This window comes from Diaphorina citri, unplaced genomic scaffold (genome assembly GCF_000475195.1).
Source record: "Diaphorina citri unplaced genomic scaffold, Diaci psyllid genome assembly version 1.1 scaffold1420, whole genome shotgun sequence".
NCBI classification, from domain to species: Eukaryota; Metazoa; Arthropoda; class Insecta; order Hemiptera; family Psyllidae; genus Diaphorina; species Diaphorina citri.
In genome coordinates, this window is record NW_007378846.1 from 77405 (window position 1) to 98392 (window position 20988).

General features: G+C 41.1%; 2 protein-coding genes and 1 non-coding gene across 3 annotated transcripts; all 3 read left to right on the top strand.

The window, feature by feature from the left end:
• The first annotated feature begins 6024 nt into the window (after positions 1-6024).
• On the top strand, positions 6025-7655 carry LOC113470174 (pre-mRNA-splicing factor 38A-like). The gene is made up of 3 exons (XM_026828410.1): positions 6025-6139; positions 6393-6612; positions 7314-7655. The coding sequence occupies exons 1-3, from the start codon at positions 6043-6045 to the stop codon at positions 7456-7458; spliced, it is 462 nt and encodes a 153-aa protein (XP_026684211.1). The 5' UTR covers positions 6025-6042; the 3' UTR covers positions 7459-7655.
• A 565-nt stretch (positions 7656-8220) lies between these two features.
• LOC103515826 (muscle M-line assembly protein unc-89-like) lies at positions 8221-20072 on the top strand. The gene is made up of 8 exons (XM_026828404.1): positions 8221-8236; positions 8350-8580; positions 8798-9731; positions 10552-10796; positions 16745-16960; positions 18133-18140; positions 18456-18662; positions 19962-20072. Exons 1-8 carry the CDS (start codon positions 8221-8223, stop codon positions 20070-20072), a joined length of 1968 nt encoding a protein of 655 aa, XP_026684205.1.
• LOC103515825 lies at positions 13946-15725 on the top strand. The gene is made up of 2 exons (XR_003393326.1): positions 13946-14030; positions 14366-15725. It is a non-coding gene; the product is annotated as an uncharacterized LOC103515825 (transcript).
• Positions 20073-20988: the final 916 nt, after the last annotated feature.

Below are 20988 nucleotides of genomic sequence, written 5' to 3' on the forward strand. Positions count from 1 at the left end.
CACGGTCGCCTCCTACGACTCTTCCAGCTCCGAATCCCGCGGTGGTCTCAATCGCTACTACCGCCAAGCTTGGGAGAACCTGCACCAGTCCACGAGCAGCAAGTTGTCCCACGCGCCCCTCCGCAGGAAAGACACCGAAGTTATGCGAGACGGGAGTGAACTCATGGTGAGCGATGTGGCAGGGTATCCTCCCGGCCATAGGGATAAAAAGAGACACCACCACCATCATCACCACCACCAGAGCAGCTCGGATTTGAGACACCACGGCGTGGGACATTCGTCTAGGAGTAGATATTGAGACCCCAACTCAGTTCACGGGGCCATTTGTGAGAGGTATGATGTTGTATAAGCCTGTCTGGCTGAGGGACTGTAAACAGAGAGTAGATCAGCGTCTAGCTAGGGGACTATAAACAGGGAGTAGACTAGTCCAAATTTCCTTATGCTATATCAATAGCGAAGGTTGAGTGCGAAGGGCATCCACTCGGAAAATTTTGTTTAGCCAAAACCAGTTGGCCTCAAAGCGATCGCTTTAAAGTTGATTGAGAGGCCGACGACAAACGCCGACCCCGTCTAAACACGGGAAAAGGCAAAGAAAAAGACGATGTTGTACAAGCCACAGGTGAAATGTCGACCTCACTTCAGTGGGAAAAGACAAAGTGAAAGAAGAATCATAGCAAAGTCCTAACAACATCATCTTTTTCAGGAATTGGCCCCGGAAAAGCAAGTTGTAGTTTACGAGTTACAAGTGAATCCCATTTTAGGGGAAATATAACAAAATTATGGACCATATTCGCGCTTTAAAGCTGATTGAGAGGCCGACAACAAACGCCGACCCCGTCTGAACATGGGAAAAGGCAAAGAAAAAGACGATGTTGTACAAGCCACAGGTGAAATGTCGACCTCATTTCAGTGGGGAAAGACAAAGTGAAAGAAGAATCATAGCAAAGTCCTAACAACATCATCTTTTTCAGGAGTTGGCCCCGGAAAAGCAAGTTGTAGTTTACGAGTTACAAGTGAATCCCATTTTAGGGGAAATATAACAAAAGTATGGACCATAATCGCTTGTAAACTGTATTATTTTGGAATTAGACTCAGAGTAGCTCCTATCTTGAACAGGGAGTGTTAGGTTCTTTAGAAAATAAGTACGGATTTAGCCTCAAATATCTACTCCCGGGTAGTGAGACCAAATACTGACCGCGATGAGGGACTCTGTAGACAAAGTGTAATATGTAAAGTGAACCAAATGTGTAATCCTGGACACCAAACCCAAACCTTGAATGTCCGGTAAGCTTGGTGTCAGGTGTCTGGTAGTAAATTAAATTTAAGACGACAGTTAAATAACATTAATTTATCTTCTGTACAACATTTAGAAGCAATATTGTGAATTTATGATTTAAAGTATGTACTTAAAAGTTCACGTAAAATAATAGTTTTCATACAGCTATGCAGTATGCATTGGTAGATTCCGAGGGGAAATAATTTTTACTCGCGGATTAATGTCATTTCTAATTTCACAATGAGAAAGCGAAAAAAGCTGACACGAAAAAACTATTTAACTCTCTTCTTAACATTTGATTTACTTAGATTTAAGTTAGGTGAATATTTAATTTATGTTTATTTGTGTATAACGTGATGTACAGATTATATTTAAGACCTTTTCCTCTTTTCTCTTGAGAACTCTATAAGACAAGGCAAAAGTAACACAACTTTTTTATTAAGGAGTGCTCCGCCCCGCCAAGTCAAAACAGTTTGACAGTTTCTTAGTACTAGACTTGGAGGGGGGAAAAAAAAAGAAGAAGAAAAAATAATTGAACCATCCAAAGAGGTTCCATCAAACAGCCTAGCAACAGACTGTCGTAAGTTACATTCCTATTATGTTCAGTTGACAGAAGGAAGTGGTGTAATTTAAAAATAATTGAACCATCCAAAGAGGTTCCATCAAACAGCCTAGCAACAGACTGTCGTACGTTACATTCCTATTATGTTCAGTTGACAGAACGAAGTGGTGTGATTTTTGTCTTCGCTTAGAGATAAATTCTCATCGTAGAACTCTCCAATATGCATTGGTTTTAAGTGGCATAATCAGGGGCCAATTTTCAAAAGACCAATTTTATAAGACAATTTCAACTATTTTTCGCTGAACTTGAGCGTTATGTTTGGACGAGAGAGTTCTATGAGATTCAAATGCCATATCATATTTATTTAATCTATTTCTATCTCTGTAAAAAAAAATCTCATTCATGCTTCATTGCTTTTTTATTCTAAGACAAAATTCTTTTTCTAATATCTAGATATTTATTTTTCTTCCATGTTTATGTTGTAGTTTTTGTTCATGTGTCTGCTTTAGAAAAATAATATTATACTATGTTGTAAATTCTTTAATAGACGTTTTTTTTTTAACAAGCGAAATAGGATGTACCTATATCGAAAAATATTTGACCAACAGGCCAAACGTTTTAAACTAGCGAAATTTTCAAACTGTGGAATCAGGAGTAACAAAGAACTACTTGGGGCTTATTCCCGACGTACAAAAGTTTCACTTCTCAAGATTTTCTGAGCAAGTGTGGAGTAGTTCGTGGAATACCCCCCTGCTTTCATTTTCTAGTACGCTTTTTTTTACCAATCCAATGTTGAACGTGTGTAAATATCTGTTTAATTCTTAAGGCCTGTTTTTCTTCTTTTTACTGAGATAAATAAAATGAAAATTATTTATTACCTACAAATCCTATAATGTATTGTGATTGTGACTGTTGTATGTTCTCTAGACCAGTTTCAGTTTGAAATCTGAACACATATTTCTGGTTTGAAATAAAGTGTAATACCATTTGCAAAAATACTTTAAAAGCTCAAATTATAATTCAATAACCAAGAGTTACTTAAGTACAAAAATACTTCAAAAAAGTTGAACTAAAATGGACACAGGTACAGTTCCTTAATAAAATGCAATACTCCTGAGGGACGTATGTGATAAAGTCTAATCTACACTACTTTACTTCTAACTTACTTTGGTAAAACTGGAGTAACACAAATGATCCAATTCAATGTCAAATTCCAATCCACACAATACTTCAAAAAAGTGGAACTAAAATGTAATGTCCAAGTCCTTGTCACTGAATTGTTCATCTCTCAGGTACAGTTCCTTAAAAAAATGCAATACTCCTGAGGGACGTATGTGATAAATTCTAATCTACACTTACCTTATTTTCTATTTGACTAGGGTTCTTAGTTGGTCCAACTACGTCCAACAGGTCCAACTAAGAACCCTAGTCAAATAGAAAATAAGGTAAGCCATTATCTAATTTGGGTGTCTAATATGAATCTAATTAATACTAATCTACACTACTTTACTTCTAACTTACTTTGGTAAAACTGGAGTAGGACACAGATGATCCAATTCAATGTCAAATTCCAATCCACATAATAATCATCTTATTATGTCAAATGCTAGGAGTGATGGCTTTTGGTTTGTTTTTCTTCAAAGCTTAGAATTGACTTGTTGAATTCTAAGGGCATCAGGCCTAGGTCACCTGTGAACCGATTTTTGGCAATCTGTGAAAAAAAGGGAAATTAGTGTTAGTGAAATTCCCCTTGTGGACGATGAACAAGGCTGAAAAGAAGAGGATTGAAGCGTTTGAGATGTGGTGCTGAAGGAAGATGAAGAAGATCAAGTGGACAGAACGAGTCAGTAATGTGAGGGTCTTGCAGATGGTGAATGAAAAGACAAATTTGGAGAATGATTCAGGAGAGAAGACATCGCTGGATGGGCCACCTTTTCAGACACAACCAATTTGTAAAGAACATCATCGAAGGAAAGAGAGAAGGAGCACAAGGACAAGGAAGACCAAGGACATCTTACATCAACCAAATCATACATTTCGCTGGTTGCAACAATTAGGAAGAAATGAAAGAAATGACCCAGGACAGAGACAGATGGAGAGATGTTGCCAACCAATCCTAGGATTGAAGCAATAGATAGATAGATAGATAGTGTTAGTATCCACTAACGTTATATTGAATTATATTGACGTTATATTGAATAAATCAGTTTTACAATGGAACATTGGGGTTAAGCAACCTTTAGACTCGTAATGCGGAGGGCAGGGGTTCAAGTCCCAATAGCAAGATAAAAATTTTGTAGCATCCTTTGTAATAAAAAATTTTGTTTGTAGCAAAAAGCTTTGCTTAAAATTTTGTAGCAAAATGCTTTGCTTAAATAAGGCCTGTCGCACATTATAAACGTATGGTCGTGCGACTTTTACTAGCGTGTAGTTGCCTGCCGTAGGGTTTGATACCTCGAAACTGCCCCATAACGTTGTTACCTGGAAATGAAAACACGTGTTACCCTTTTTTGCCTTCTCATACTTACTTTACTGTTATAAATGAAGAGGCAAGTTGCTTGCGATTGTATTTGAATAATAAACACACTTGAGTGGTTGCCAACCTAAAACCCGCGGCCTAGCTCTTTCAAGGCAGATGCGCTACCAACCAAGCTAACTAGGCTGGCCCTTAAAAGGGAAAATAGTAAAGTTGAAACTCTGTTTGCTCGTTCAATAAGGTGCATATTTTTTTCTTCACAGTTACCACCAAGTTCACACGCCTGCGTGACACAGACAAATCGGGAGACGAAGAAGAAGCAGAGGAGGCGACAAAAACTGGAATCACTGCTACAAAAGAAACACCCGCCCCCCTGGAGGAGAAAACGGAGGAGAAGGAGAAGAACGAAGAGGATAAATCTGAAGAGGAAGAAGAACGGGAGGAGGATGAAGAAGAGGAAGAGGAGGAGAGCGAGGATGTGCTCAACTTGGAAGATGACGATGATTTAGAGGTAACGTAAAAGTTGTAGGCATAGATTGCAGTACGAACGACCTACTTAAAGGTTAAAATTAGACAAAAAAAAAGTTGTAGGGCCTCAAAAGCCCATCAGAGCAAATTGGGTCGAAAAAAGAAATAGACATAAGCCCATCAAAACAAAAAAGAACCCAACTGCCTAAGAAATGTCATTCAGTTGCCGTAATAGTTCTAAGGAAATAAGGAAAGAAAAAAAATGTTTAAGAAGAAAACTTGATTTTGCTCTCCTGAAAAAGGAAAAAAAAAAATGTCGCTAGTGTTAGTTTGTATTGTGAGGTGCGAAATTTTCTTTTATTTTACTTCACAATTTTTCATTTCTTGGAAATGCCTTCATGTTATATTCTTTGATTGATCTTTCTTAGGTGATGTTGAAGAAAATGGAACAAGGTCTTGATGAAAGTCTGCAAAGGAAACAGAGAGCGCTGGGCGCTAAGAACTGAGAAAGGAAAAAAATGTCGCTAGTGTTAGTTTGTATTGTGAGGTACGAAATTTTCTTTTATTTTACTTCACAATTTTTCATTTCTTGGAAATGCCTTCATATTATATTCTTAGTTTGATCTTTCTTAGGTGATGTTGAACAAAATGGAACAAGGTCTTGATGAAAGTCTGCAAAGGAAACAGAGAGCGCTGGGCGCTAAGAAGTCTGCATCCAAGACCAGTTTGAAAGGTAAGTGTAGACTACCTAGTACTTTTTCAAGTCGTTCACGTAACACATAGTAGGTTTATTTCAATACAGTGTCTTCTTTTCTTACCTTGGGAAGTTGTGATTGTAAAAAGAACTTTCAATTCAATTCAATTTTCTTTATTATTTTACAATGTGGTTTTCTGGACTTGAAGTTCAGTGTGATTGTTGGCAAATCAAAAATGTCATTTAATTCTTCTTTATTCTCGTCTTAGAGCGCAAAAAGAAACTGTCCATCAGCAAAGATGACGCGGACAAACCCGCCGACATCCCAGCCGACAAAACCAAAGATCCTCAAGACCCGAGTGCCGCCAAACCAAGCGGTGATGGTGTGTCCGCCAAACCTATTCCTAAGAAGAAAACTTGTTTGTGCTCTCCTGAAAAAGGAAAAAAAATGTCGCTAGTGTTAGTTTGTATTGTGAGGTGCAAAATTTTCTTTTATTTTACTTCACTATTTTTCATTTCATGGAAATGCCTTCATGTTATATTCTTTGTTTGATCTTTCTTAGGTGATGTTGAAGAAAATGGAACAAGGTCTTGATGAAAGTCTGCAAAGGAAACAGAGAGCGCTGGGCGCTAAGAAGTCTACATCCAAGACCAGTTTGAAAGGTAAGTGTAGACTACCTAGTACTTATTCAAGTCGTTCACGGAACACATAGTAGGTTTATTTCAATACAGTGTCTTCTTTTCTTACCTTGGGAAGTTGTGATTGTAAAAAGAACTTTCAATTCAATTCAATTTTCCAAGAACTTTCAATTCAATTTTCTTTATTATTTTACAATGTGGTTTTCTGGACTTGAAGTTCAGTGTGATTGTTGGCAAATCAAAAACGTCATTTAATTCTTCTTTATTCTCGTCTTAGAGCGCAAAAAGAAACTGTCCATCAGCAAAGATGACGCGGACAAACCCACCGACATCCCAGCCGACAAAACCAAAGATCCTCAAGACCCGAGTGCCGCCAAACCAAGCGGTGATGGTGTGTCCGCCAAACCTATTCCTGGAGAGGCGGTACCACCCCAATATAGATCCAGATCCCCCTTGTCTAATAGACGGAGACGTTCCCGATCTCCTAGATACAACAGGTAATTTTTTTTTTATTTATTTATTTATTTATTTCATAACCATATTTTACAATGTAGGAAATTAGGGGGTAGGTATAAACTTAAACTTATGAAAGTAAAATGTATAAAACATTGTTTCCTTCCCCCCCCCTTATCTCCCTAAAAATGGGGTTAATTTATTTATTCGACATAAATATCCTTTGTAATTGGGATAGTTTTCAAAAATAAAAAAGGCTTAATTGTACTATTATAATTTGCTAGTGTCTACTTACCAATAGCTTGGGGTTTTCTCAAATGGTTTCATGGTACAAGGATCTCTCAGGCATCGGTTGCCTACAATGGAAATTATTTGGAGAATGCAGATTGTTGAACTTGGGGGGGGGGAAGGTTGCCTCCACTTACAAATGGATCGACAAGTGGAATCAAAGGCCAATGAAATGAAAGTATACGTGAATGAAAATCGTTTATTAATTCCTCATTAAAAAAAAACTAGATAGCATAAAATGTTTCTAATTAAAAGAAATAGTCACGTCATGTGTGTGTCAAATATTACATCTTTATGAGCATTTAGAGCGGTAAAATCTTGACTTTCCTCAGGCCAGCGACTCACTATCAGGTAGACCTGATCAGGTGTCAGGTCTACCTGATGTGAGTGGCTGTTCTTGGGAATAGGAAATAACTCTTCATTAAAAAATCCCTATACAACCCCCCTCAATCTATAGGGACAGACACGCATCCCCTCATCGGCGGTCTATCTCCCCTCGAGGTGGTGAAGTCAAAGTTAAATCCCCCCACAGGGACCCGTTCTCCCCTCGAAGATCTCCCAAGAGGTCGAGAGTTTCCCCTAAAGTCACCTCGCCTGGGTGAGTGTAGGATGTTGGCATGGCAATAGGCAACACTTGAGAATGAAAATAAATTTCGTATTTGTGGGCTTATTATTTATTTATTTTTATTACTTTCTATTTCAAAGGAAAGCTATATTGTGTTTTTTAGTAGCATTTATTTTATTTTGCAATTTACCTGTCCTTCAGGCCCTCTTAGTTTCGTGGCTTATTTCTCCGTTCTGTGTTTATACTTGATTTTATTCCTTTAGTACTTGATTTTATTCCTTTAGTAATTTTGAACTTGATCGTTTTATCGCTTATGTAGGTATCAACACAGCAACACAATGTACCTTCTATTTTTCTTTCTTCTTGTTTTCCTTTGAACATATGTAATTTAATTATTGGAAATTAAAACAGACCTATTTAATTCTTGCACACATAGGTTTAAGAATGTGATCCCCCCCCCCCTTAGCTAGGGCGCACCTTGAGCTTCTAAATTCTAAACCGAGGCGAAGCACGGGTAACCTGCTAGTGGTCAAATAATGAAAATAACTGACCCTCCAGATTGACTCACAAAGCACGAGCTTTTCTCTATATCTTCGATTTCCTTTGCAGACTTTTTTTTTTATATTAAGATGTTTAAGTAAACGCACTAATTTTATGCAGTTACATAAACATTTACATTTATAACTAGGTAGTTGGTTGGTATAACAATAGTTATATAGGTGAAAAAATAATAATAACATCAAAAAAGTAGTAAAATTAATAATAAAAAAATTCAATGAACTTACAATTAAGCTAGACTATGCTAGATTTACGTGGTCCTTTGTGTTGAGGAGTCTCTCTGCCACACTAACATAACTCCCCCGTGACATAGCAAGGTCCAGGTGACATCTATTCTCGTTATTCTAAACCCATCTATTCTATTTCTCAGGGTGGTTTCAATCAGTTCACGGATCATCCACCAGGTCCTGCCACGGGTGGTCCTCCTCCGTTTGGTCGTCGTGTGGTGGCCGAAACAATCGCAACTTTGGCGGTCGCAACGATCGGTTCCCGCGAGACAGACGCGACGACAGAGATCGGCATTATGACCGGTATGATGGACATCGGGATGGTGATCGTTATGGGGATCGGGAAAGAGATGTTGACAGATTTGGTGATCGGGAGAGAGATGGTGACAGATTTGGTGATCGGGCCGATAGAGACCTCCCTCCGAGGAGCAAAAGCGAGGAAAAAGAGATGGTGACAGATTTGGTGATCGGGAGAGAGATGGTGACAGATTTGGTGATCGGGGCGATAGAGACCTCCCTCCGAGGAGCAAAAGCGAGGAAAATCTGCGCGATAAAGATAGACCGGGCAGACCTGAAGATGAGGGAAATGATCCGATAGAGACCTCCCTCCGAGGAGCAAAAGCGAGGAAAATCTGCGCGATAAAGATAGACCGGGCAGACCTGAAGATGAGGGAAATGATGGAAAACTTCCCGTGGAAAAACCTGGCGAGAAAAATATCCCCCCAACTGGTGGAGATGGGGATAAAGCTGCTGAAGCAGACCGCCCGCAGGGTGAACGTGGTTTTGACAGAAATGAGAGACCATTCGATAAAAACGAGCGACCATTTGATAAAGAGCGGTTCGACAAGGCAGATCGTTACCGAGGTGATCGCTATGATGATAGGAACGACCGCTACCCCGCTGATAGGAACGACCGATTTGATCGCTACGACCGTCGGCGCGACCGGCGGCCAGCCCCTTACCAGCGACAACGCCGCCCTCGCTCCCAGGAGGGAGAGGAACCTCAGGGCCCACCCCGGCGGGAGAAAACGCCCCCGCCACCCCAACCCCAGCCTGAAGAGGAAGAAGAAACAGACCCCGTGCTGCGGGCGAGAAAGAAAAAGTTCCAGTCCAACGAAATCGTCGAGCCTGTGTCTAAGAGGATTCGTCTGCGACAGGCGACGCCTCAGGTGTCCTCACCTAAACAGGCCTCGCCTGAACATCACACCCCGCCAGGCCGGGCCCAAGAGGAAGGCTTTTCCGATGAGGACTTTGACGAGGAGCCATTACCTCCGAAAACGTCGAAAAGGATCGTCCTCCTGCCTGAACATATGAAAAAGCCCCCGGAAGCCCTGAAACCCCTTGTGGAAGCTTTGCCTAAGGAGGAAGCAGCTAAGAGCTCTGATGGAGCGAAGGCAGCTGAGAAGGAAGGGTCTAAGGTGTCTGAGAAGGAGGTGGGAGGAGGCAAGTCTAGTGATGGAGGAAAGAAGAAGAGACACTCGACCACGACGGATGAAGATACGGATAATGTGGATGATGTGTTCAAGTAAGTACCTATAAAGTCTGCCCTTGATTATATTTTGTTAAGGTGTTTGCCAGAAGAAACTCTAGGAAACTGCTTGCGGTAACTACTCAGGTCTTATCGTTTCGAAATCGAATGGAGAAGAAAGACAGGATAGAAGAAAGACAGCCGTTCCGAGAACGAACCTTATCTGTTCAGGTCGTTTAAGACAAAATCTGCCCCGGGCGAAATTCGAACCCGCTACCTAGTGCTTACAAGTCAAGCGCGTTACAATCCAAGCTAACTAGGCTGACTACGTATATTTAACAAAGTAAAAACTCTAGGAAACTGCTTGCGGTAACTACTCAGGTCTTATCGTTTCGGAATCGAATGGAGAAGAAAGACAGGATAGAAGAAAGCCAGCCGTTCCGAGAACGAACCTTCTCTGTTCAGGTCGTTTAAGACAAAATCTGCCCCGGACGAAATTCGAACCCGCTACCTAGTGCTTACAAGTCAAGCGCGTTACAATCCAAGCTAACTAGGCTGACTACGTATATTTAACAAAGTATTTTTTCCCTTTTGCTTACCTTATTTTGTATTTGATTGGGGTTCTTAGGGATTGGTTGTGCCCAAGGTAACCCCCACTTGGGTTTGGCTGTCTAATATGAATCAAATTAACCACAATAGTTCCCTTTTCACAGAGAATTGGATGCGGTTCTCAAGGACAACTTTGACGACATCAAGCGCTTACCTTATTTTGTATTTGTTTGGGGTTCTTAGGGATTGGTTGTGCCCAAGGTAACCCCCACTTGGGTTTGGGTGTCTAATATGAATCAAATTAACCACAATAGTTCCCTTTTCACAGAGAATTGGATGCGGTTCTCAAGGACAACTTTGACGACATCAAGTTTAGTGTGGACGATGATGATATTGAGAGTGAAGATGAAAAACCTGTCCCCGATCCTATGACTCGGTTCAAATCTCTAGCCGCCGGGAAGGCGGAAAAGGCGCCCCCGGTGGTTGCTCCGGCTGCGGAAAAACCGGCCCCGAAACTCCCGCCGACCAAAAGCCCACAGGATGAGAAAGCCGCGAGAAAAATTGATGTTAAAGGTAGGCCTTTTTATACTTTTCTTTTCTACTTATTAGTATTATCAAGTTGAAACTCTGTTTGCTCGTTCAATAAGGTGCATATTTTTTTCTTCACAGTTACCACCAAGTTCACACGCCTCCGTGACACAGACAAATCGGGCGACGAAGAAGAAGCAGAGGAGGCGACAAAAACTGGAGTCACTGCTACAAAAGAAACACCCGCCCCCCTGGAGGAGAAAACGGAGGAGAAGGAGAAAGAAGAGGATAAATCTGAAGAGGAAGAGGAACGGGAGGAGGATGAAGAAGAGGAAGAGGAGGAGAGCGAGGATGTGCTCAACTTGGAAGATGACGATGATTTAGAGGTAACGTAAAACAGACCTGAAGATGAGGGAAATGATGGAAAACCTCCCGTGGAAAAACCTGGCGAGAAAAATATCCCCCCAACTGGTGGAGATGGGGATAAAGCTGCTGAAGCAGACCGCCCGCAGGGTGAACGTGGTTTTGACAGAAATGAGAGACCATTCGATAAAAACGAGCGACCATTTGATAAAGAGCGGTTCGACAAGGCAGATCGTTACCGAGGTGATCGCTATGATGATAGGAACGACCGCTACCCCGCTGATAGGAACGACCGATTTGATCGCTACGACCGTCGGCGCGACCGGCGGCCAGCCCCTTACCAGCGACAACGCCGCCCTCGCTCCCAGGAGGGAGAGGAACCTCAGGGCCCACCCCGGCGGGAGAAAACGCCCCCGCCACCCCAACTCCAGCCTGAAGAGGAAGAAGAAACAGACCCCGTGCTGCGGGCGAGAAAGAAAAAGTTCCAGTCGAACGAAATCGTCGAGCCTGTGTCTAAGAGGATTCGTCTGCGACAGGCCACGCCTCAGGTGTCCTCACCTAAACAGGCCTCGCCTGAACATCACACCCCGCCAGGCCGGGCCCAAGAGGAAGGCTTTTCCGATGAGGACTTTGACGAGGAGCCATTACCTCCGAAAACGTCGAAAAGGATCGTCCTCCTGCCTGAACATATGAAAAAGCCCCCGGAAGCCCTGAAACCCCTTGTGGAAGCTTTGCCTAAGGAGGAAGCAGCTAAGAGCTCTGATGGAGCGAAGGCAGCTGAGAAGGAAGGGGCCAAGGTGTCTGAGAAGGAGGTGGGAGGAGGCAAGTCTAGTGATGGAGGAAAGAAGAAGAGACACTCGACCACGACGGATGAAGATACGGACAATGTGGATGATGTGTTCAAGTAAGTACCTATAAAGTCTGCCCTTGATTATATTTTTTTAAGGTGTTTGCCAGAACAAAATAAACAAGATATGTTCGATTCTATTCTACTTATGTATTAATTAGCAGTATTATCTCATTTCTTAATGACATTATTTTGTTTACAGATCCCCGTGTCGCCTCCAAGCCAGACAAGAGCAAGGAGGCCACCAAAGACGACATCCTGAGGAAATGCAAGAAGAACATCATAAAGAAAAAGCACAGCGGAGGAGGGGAAAGTCAAGAACCTCTCCTACCCTATGAAGACGAAGAGGGAGGAGAAGGAGGTGGGGAAGATGATTTGAGAGAGCAGTTGAGTCGGCGACGAGCCGAGAGAGCCCAGGTGAGTGGAGAGAGATGGGACGCGGGTTCGAATCTCGGTGGGAGATTTTTTTTTCTCCTATGGTCAATTCCAGAAAGTGATTCTGTACTGAAGTAATCATGAAAACGAATGAAAGCAAATAGGGAAATCTTTGCAAAATTGTAAAAAGAAAAGCGATGACCAGTGGCACTATTAATTTTTTTTTTCACCTTGTCCCAATATTATTTTGGTCCATAATTCCTTCTTTTATCCTACCCCTCTAAACCTATCTAACACTCCCTTCCCTTAAACAAGCAGTTTAAAATTATAAATATTTATTTGGATTGAATTACTTAATTATTCCTACCAGTTCATTTGTTTTATTATTCCTACCAGTTGATTCTTTTAATCAAATCGAGTCTAAATTTAGTGTGTAAATAATAAAAATTGGAAATTCCATTCCCTTGAACAAGCAGTGTAAAATTATAAATATTTATTTGGATTGAATTACTTAATTATTCCTACGAGTTCATTTGTTTTATTATTCCTACCAGTTGATTCTTTTAATCAAATCGAGTCTAAATTTAGTGTGTAAATAATAAAAATTGGAAATTGTATGTGCAGCCCAATGCCCAAAGTTAACATGAAACTATTCTTCTATTCCAGACGACAAGTGTAATAAGTAAGGCTGTGAGTCCCGCACCCAAGTCAAAGGCAGAGATGAGTGCTTCACGAATTGTCAAGTCTGCACTGATGGATATGATCAAGCCTAAGTGAGTAAAACTTTCACCCCGGGCTACAATCTCATGGAATTTGTTTATCTCTGAGAATGTTTGGAGATTACACCTAAACAGTCTTTGAGCATGTTTCAAAGGAGAACATAGAATGATTGCTAATAATTTGTTTATCTCTGAGAATGTTTGGAGATTACACCTAAACAGTCTTTGAGCATGTTTCAAAGGAGAACATAGAATGATTGCTAATCTTCGGGACGATAAGACCATAGCAGTTACAGTTCCCTCTGTCAAACCTCTTGAAAAAAAAAATTGCCTAGGGCCACACTCGGAAATTAAACCAAGAACAACTTTTATTCTTTTAATCTGATTGGCCAGTGGTAATGCGCTTGCTTGCCATGCAGAAGGTCCCGGGTGAAATTTGTACTCGTTTTTCGATTGCAAATATTTCAACGGGTTACTTTCTTGTGTTCTCGTGTTGACCCAGCACGTAAATGGGAAGTATTGTGTCTCTTCTCGCCCATCTGATGAGAGGCATATTACGAGATAGGCATGCTACGACACAGACCACATGCATCTAATGTAGCAGTTGTTTCAATGCTACAAAATAAAACCGGCGGTGAAACACTCATCTAAAAAGAGGAAATCGTAGTTCAATGTGTCTCTGTTTTTATGATGTGAAAGTCTCATTGTTTCCTTTGTAAGGCATATTACGGGATGGGCATACTACGACACAGACCACATGCATCTAATGTAGCAGTTGTTTCAGTGCTACAAAATAAAAACGGCGGTGAAACACTCATCTAAAAAGAGGAAATCGTAGTTCAATGTGTCTCTGTTTTTATGATGTGAAAGTCTCATTGTTTCCTTTGTTTATCTTTCTCCCCCTAGAATCATCCCGAAGAGTTCTCATCATAAAGAAACCCAAGAAACAAGTGAGCTCTGAAGATGAAGATCAAGGTAAGAACATGTAATATTATTTATAATAAAATGTGTAAATGTATTAATTTTTGTATTATCTATATTATATTTTATTGATTTTTTTAATTATTTAAATAAATAAATAAAAAGTCTGATAGAAGGAACGGTAACTACTAAGGTCTTATCGTCCCGGAATCGAAGACCGAATAGGAGAAAGCCAGCCGTTCCGAAAACGAACCTTATTCCTTCGGTATAAAATCCGCCCCGGGCGGGAATCGAACCCGCGGCCTAGTGCTTGCAAGGCAGACGCGCTATCAACCAAGCTAACTAGGCTGGCAATGTTTGAAGCCTCATCATATTCATCGGTTTTCTAGCCAGCGATCCGGAATTCGTCGACTCAAGTGAGGAAGAGAGAGAACATCGCCGCTCCAAGAAGAAGAAAAAGGACAAGAAATCCGCCGGATCCGTGCATTCGAGAATTGGCAGCAAGAGGGTCTGAAAACAGCCGAGGTTCATTTCGCCTGTGTTCCCCCTATTAGCGAGGTCCATTTTGCCCGCGGCCCCCCTATTACAGGGTTGTATAGACTGTCTAATCGTTTTTACACGCCTTGCGTTATTCTGTACATAGGTTTTATAAAGCCCCCTTTAGGGTGGTTGAGGGGTTCTCAGAATTTATTTTTACCCGAGCTCGAGTGGTGATTCAGGGACTCTCAAAAATTAATTGTGTCCGCGCTTCGGTATTTTAAATATGTTGGAAACTTGGGCTATTTTTGGTCACTCAGTTAGAACGGCGAACGTTTACCGTTGTTTTAATTCAGCTAAATCTAGTGGACAGAGTAGTATTTTCACTTTTTTACTGTGATTAACTACATATATCATGTCTTGAAAGAAGAAAAAGTCGGTTGAGAGGTTAAGACAAACATTGACGTTAAGAATCGTGGGTTCGAATCTCTGACTTCAACACCTGGTTTGATTTTTAGAAAGATCTATCTTTGTTGGAAATTCTGTTTTTAAATTTAACAAAAAGTGGAACCTTGATGGGTGGGACAGACCAAATAGTCATGGGGGTTATAGTCATACTGCTTGTCTTTATGATTGAATATTTCAGTTGTACTATAGTATATTTACTAGGTCTCTCCCACTCGTAGATTCAACCCTTTTTGAACTTTTGTGTTCCTAACGCATATTTAAAAGGGTCCTAAATTTTCATTATTATTTAACACCTTTTGATATTATTTAAGTAAAGGGAGGGGAGGGGGTGATACTGTGTTATTTGGGGGGAATTGGGTTCGAATCCCTGTGCATTTGTAGTTTTGGTAGACTGTTTAAGTAATGACGTAAAATTTGGAGACGAACATTGCATTTCTGGCTTTTATAATGGTTTATTAGCAACAACTTAATTTTAATTGGCCGGTGTGCAATGTTGGCCTTCAAAATGATGTCAAACTTTTGCAGTCTATGAGTGAGCAATGGAATGAACTGCATATTATCTTGATTTATTCCCTACATGTACAGATACTATTTGCAACCAATGTTTTTTCAGTTTTGAAATGTGCTATATGAAATGTTGTTTTATTTTCCATGCTAGCAGAATTACTCATCCAAGAAGGAGATTGCCAGCTTCCAGAAGAGCAGAATTTCCTTCATTGAAGAAAACTTCTTTGAAAGATTGAGATCCTCTCGAGATGAAGGAAGGATATACGTCGTTCCAGACACTTTCCGCTGACTTACGCCTTGACGAAATCAGCACTTAAATGGGAAGTTGTGTCTCGTATCGCCCATTGATGAGGGACACTAATGTAGCAATTGTTCCAATGCTATAAATGTACAAATTAAAACAGCGGTAAAACACCCATGTTTTCTTACTAGATGAAAAACCGGCCCCGAAACTCCCGCCGACTAAAAGCCCACAGGATGAGAAAGCCGCGAGAAAAATTGATGTTAAAGGTAGGCCTTTTTATACTTTTCTTTTCTACTTATTAGTATTATTATTCTTTCTCCCCCCAAAGAGTCTTGGAATTTTCTTCTTCTTCCTAGCCTTTTCCTATTTAAATAGGGCCGGCGTTTCTTGTCAGTCTCTTCCAGGCAGCAAGGGTCTTGGAATAACAATTGAATCAATACTTACCGTCCCTGAACTTGAAGGGAGGAAATATCATTTTTAGGACGATAATAAAATGAGATTTTTGTCAATAAGTTTGATAGAGGGAACCTGTAACAACGAAGGTCTCTCCCGAAATCAAAGGGAGCAGAATGACAGGATAAGAGAAAGCCAGGTTCGTCCTGATTTTGTTCAGGATAAAGCTCGCCCCAGCCGAGAATAGAACCTGCAGTCTAGCGCTTACAAGACAAGCGCGCTTCCCTCCAAGCTAACATTAAAGCGCCTTAGTAATTAGACAAAAAAAAAAAGAAGTTGTAGGGCCTCAAAAGCCCATCAGAGCAAATTGAAAAAAGAAATAGACATAAGCCCATCAAAACAAAAAAGAACCCAACTGCCTAAGAAATGTCTTTCAGTTGTCGTAATAATTCTAAGGAAATAAGGAAAGGAAAAAATATGAAGAAAACCCGTTTTTGCTCTCCTGAAAAAGGAAAAAAATGTCGCTAGTGTTAGTTTGTATTGTGAGGTGCAAAATTTTCTTTCATTTTACTTCACAATTTTTCATTTCATGGAAATGCCTTCATGTTATATTCTTTGTTTGATCTTTCTTAGGTGATGTTGAAGAAAATGGAACAAGGTCTTGATCATCTCATTTTAGGTGGCAAGGAAGACGCCAGTGCCAAAGGGAGCGGTGTAGCGGGGGCTCCTCCCAAACCAGAGCCTATACACTACGCTACTGATTCTATCACTACCAATAGACCAGCACGGCGGAAGATCGTGCTTAAATCGGAATCGGAGCCTGCTCCCCCGATATCGGGAGGAGATGATAAGAATCGGGTCTCGTTCAAGTTCAAAGGAAGCGCGATGAATTCGGGTAAGGATTCTTTTTCTTTTTTTTCTTTCTTTTTTTTATGAATATAAATTACATACACAGAGATTGTTTGGTACTCTATAAGTCTATAGGACTCTCAAGTACATACTCTAAGAATTCTAAGAAGAGATAATGGTACTAGCCTACTGCAGGAGTAAGTAAATGGACTCTTTGGTAGGTAAATAATTAAATTTGGTAAATAACTATGGGAGCAGACCATCAAATACACTAGATTTTGTTTAGACTGCTGGGTCAAAAGCTTATTTATCCTACTGGGATAGTCGCTTTACTCCTACAGTCTAATTGAGTTCTTATGTATTTTGACATTTTATGAGGGCAGGATACACAGGGTTTTTTCCATTAGGCGCTTTAACAATGTTTTGTGCATGTCGTTCGCGCCGGTTCCTCATTGGGTTTAAATTTTGTCGAAGATGTTCAGGGACTTCAGGAGCGACATTAGGGCGTCGACCCGGTGGTTTCATCGGTAAATGGCGGCGGGTTAGGGAGGGAGGAACGTAATCGAATGTCCAGTGGGCAGGTGAGAATGTGCTTGACTGTGGTGAGGATGTCACCGCATCGACAGGTAGGTTGGGGGGACCTCGTGAATAGGTAGCTATGAGTCATTCTGGTTCTGGTATGTCCTATTCGCATTCTTGTTAAAACAACTTCTCCTAGGCGCTTTTTTTTCAATTAGGCGCTTTAACAATGTTTTGTGCATGTCGTTCGCGCCGGTTCCTTATTGGGTTTAAATTTTGTCGAAGATGTTCAGGGACTTCAGGAGCGACATTAGGGCGTCGACCCCGGTGCTTTCATCGGTAAATGACGGCGGGTTAGGGAGGGAGGAACGTAATTGAATGTCCAGTGGGCAGGTGAGAATGTGCTTGACTGTGAGGATGTCACCGCAGCGGCGGTATGTGACGGCGGGTTAGGGAGGGAGGAACGTAATTGAATGTCCAGTGGGCAGGTGAGAATGTGCTTGACTGTGAGGATGTCACCGCAGCGGCAGGTAGGTTGGGGGGACCTCGTGAATAGGTAGCTATGAGTCAGTCTGGTATGTCCTATTCGCATGATAAACAGGTTTGCGGCAAAATAAACAAGATATGTTCCATTCTATTCTACTTATGTATTAATTAGCAGTATTATCTCATTTCTTAATGACATTATTTTGTTTACAGATCCCCGTATCGCCTCCAATGGGTCAAAAGCTTGTTTATCCTACTGGGATAGTCGCTTTACTCCCGCAGTCTAATTGAGTTCTTATGTATTTTGACATTTTATGAGGGCAGGATAAACAGATTTGCGGCAAAATAAACAAGATATGTTCGATTCTATTCTACTTATGTATTAATTAGCAGTATTATCTCATTTCCTTATGACATTATTTTGTATACAGATCCCCGTATCGCCTCTAAGCCAGACAAGAGCAAGGAGGCCACCAAAGACGACATCCTGAGGAAATGCAAGAAGAACATCATAAAGAAAAAGCACAGCGGAGGAGATCGCCTCCAAGCCAGACAAGAGCAAGGAGGCCACCAAAGACGACATCCTGAGGAAATGCAAGAAGAACATTATCAAGAAAAAGCACAGCGGAGGAGGGGAAAGTCAAGAACCTCTCCTACCCTATGAAGACGAAGAGGGAGGAGAAGGAGGTGGGGAAGATGATTTGAGAGAGCAGTTGAGTCGGCGACGAGCCGAGAGAGCCCAGGTGAGTGGAGAGAGAAGGGACGCGGGTTCGAATCCCGGTGGAAGATTTTTTTTTTTCCTCCTATGGTCTATCTTTAGATTTCATACATACGGGGGTCAATCTACCATCTCGTTTTTTCTCTGATATTTTGCAGTTCAGAAAGAAGTTGGAATCTTCTGCTCTGCTTTCAATTGCACTCCCGGGAGAAATGTTTCGTTTTTTCTTCCAGGCAGCAAGGGTCTTGGAATAACAATTGAATCAAGACTTACCGGCCGTGAACTTGAAGGGAGGAAATATCATTTTTAGGACGATAATAAAATGAGATTTTTGTCAAGAAGTTCGATAGAGGGAACTGTAACAACGAAGGTCTCATCGTCCCCAAATCAAAGGGAGGAGAATGACAGGATAAGAGAAAGCCAGGTTCGTCCTTATTTTGTTCAGGATAAAGCTCGCCCCAGCCGAGAATAGAACCTGCAGTCTAGCGCTTACAAGACAAGCCCGCTTCCCTCAAGCTAACTAGACTGGCTCTTTATCTAGAAGTACTAAAAAATAATATTGGAAACAAAAGGTTACTTCCTGGTGTTCTCGTGTTGATCCAGCACTTAAATGGGAAGTTGTGTCTCGTATCGCCCATCTGATGAGAGACACTAATGTAGCAATTGTTCCAATGCTATAAATGTACAAATTAAAACAGCGGTAAAACACCCATGTTTTCTTACTAGACTGACACTCCAAGCTAACTAGACTGGCGCTTTATCTAGAAGTACTAAAAAATAATATTGTGGAAACAAAAGGTTACTTCCTGGTGTTCTCGTGTTGATCGAGCACTTAAATGGGAAGTTGTGTCTCGTATCGCCCATCTGATGAGGGACACTAATGTAGCAATTGTTCCAATGCTATAAATGTACAAATTAAAACAGCGGTAAAACACCCATGTTTTCTTACTAGAATTCAGAGCAAGACCTCTATGACCTTGTTCGTCCTTGAAAGTGGCTATAACCTTCAAAGTTATTTGTACGTCCTTGGAACCTTGTTTGGTTGACGAAATTTCGCTGGTCTCAGAAAATTGAACATCTGCATTAGCAGCATTTCGTGCTACTCTTGTTTTCCCCGTACTATCTTGTAGCAGAATTTCAAGCTGTTTCGAAATTTTCATCCCCTCCGTTCAGAGCAAGACCTCTATGACCTTGTTCGTCCTTGAAAGTGGCTATAACCTTCAAAGTTATTTGTACGTCCTTGGAACCTCGTTTGGTTCCTATAGCAACGCGTTTTGGCTTGGATTGCTCCCAATAACCCTATCACCTTCTCCCTCTTCATCAGGGATTTACTGACACTTTCTTCTGCTATTTGGCTGAACATCAATTTGTGACATTCTACATCGGTGGCTGTTCCCACGGAGAATTGGACATTTCTCTTATACCTTCAGGATAAAATCCGCCCCGGGCGGGAATCGAACCCGCGGCCTAGCGCTTACAAGGCAGACGCACTACCACCTAAGCTAACTAGGCTGGCCCTGGGAATCGAACTCGCACTCACTAGGTAGACTTGCTACCAACCAAGTAGCTAACTAAGCCTGTGATAACTCATCTTTCTTTTTCAAAAGCTCTTCTCTACTGTTTGACTCTAGCTAGGGTGATGATTATTTATTTCCTGATTTTTGTTGTATAGGTACAGTAGTATGTACAATGTACATACCTACCTACATAGGTACTACTGTCCTGTTCACAGAACAATAATCCTGTTCTATGTTCTATTACGTAAGAGTAGGTATAGGTAACATTTCGTAAAAGGTGGCGTGCCACGTGAGTTTCGTTTGAAAAACGTGACGAACAAATCGATAGATGTGAACGAGCCTTAACAATTACCTCTGTGCTGGTAGCTCAATTTTTTTCCTCTGTGGTGGCAGTTCAAATTTTTCGCATGGTGCAACTCGCGCGAAATTTCAAAAATCAGGATTTTTAAAATCGTGATAGGTGATAGCGGTGCTGATAAGGGATGGGGCTGTATTGCACCAGATTTTAATCAATTTCCACTGCAACGTGTGACAAAATTTATGGAGTTTCTGTTGGGAAATATTTGACAATCACAAGTGTTCCGAAAGAAAATCAATACTATGGAAATAATTGAGGAGGCTAAGATAGCATCTGGAGCCCATTCTCTTTATACTTCTCTGTTTGTAAGTATTTAGTGGTTAGTCCTATCTTTTCATCTTTACAATTTCATAATAACATTGTACCAGTCACCACTAAAGTCTGACACATACTGGGTTCATTTTCCCCTCCAGGAAGGTGCCAGTTATTTCTAGCCAATGGACTGCTGTATTGCATGTGGTGAGTAGCCAGAAGGG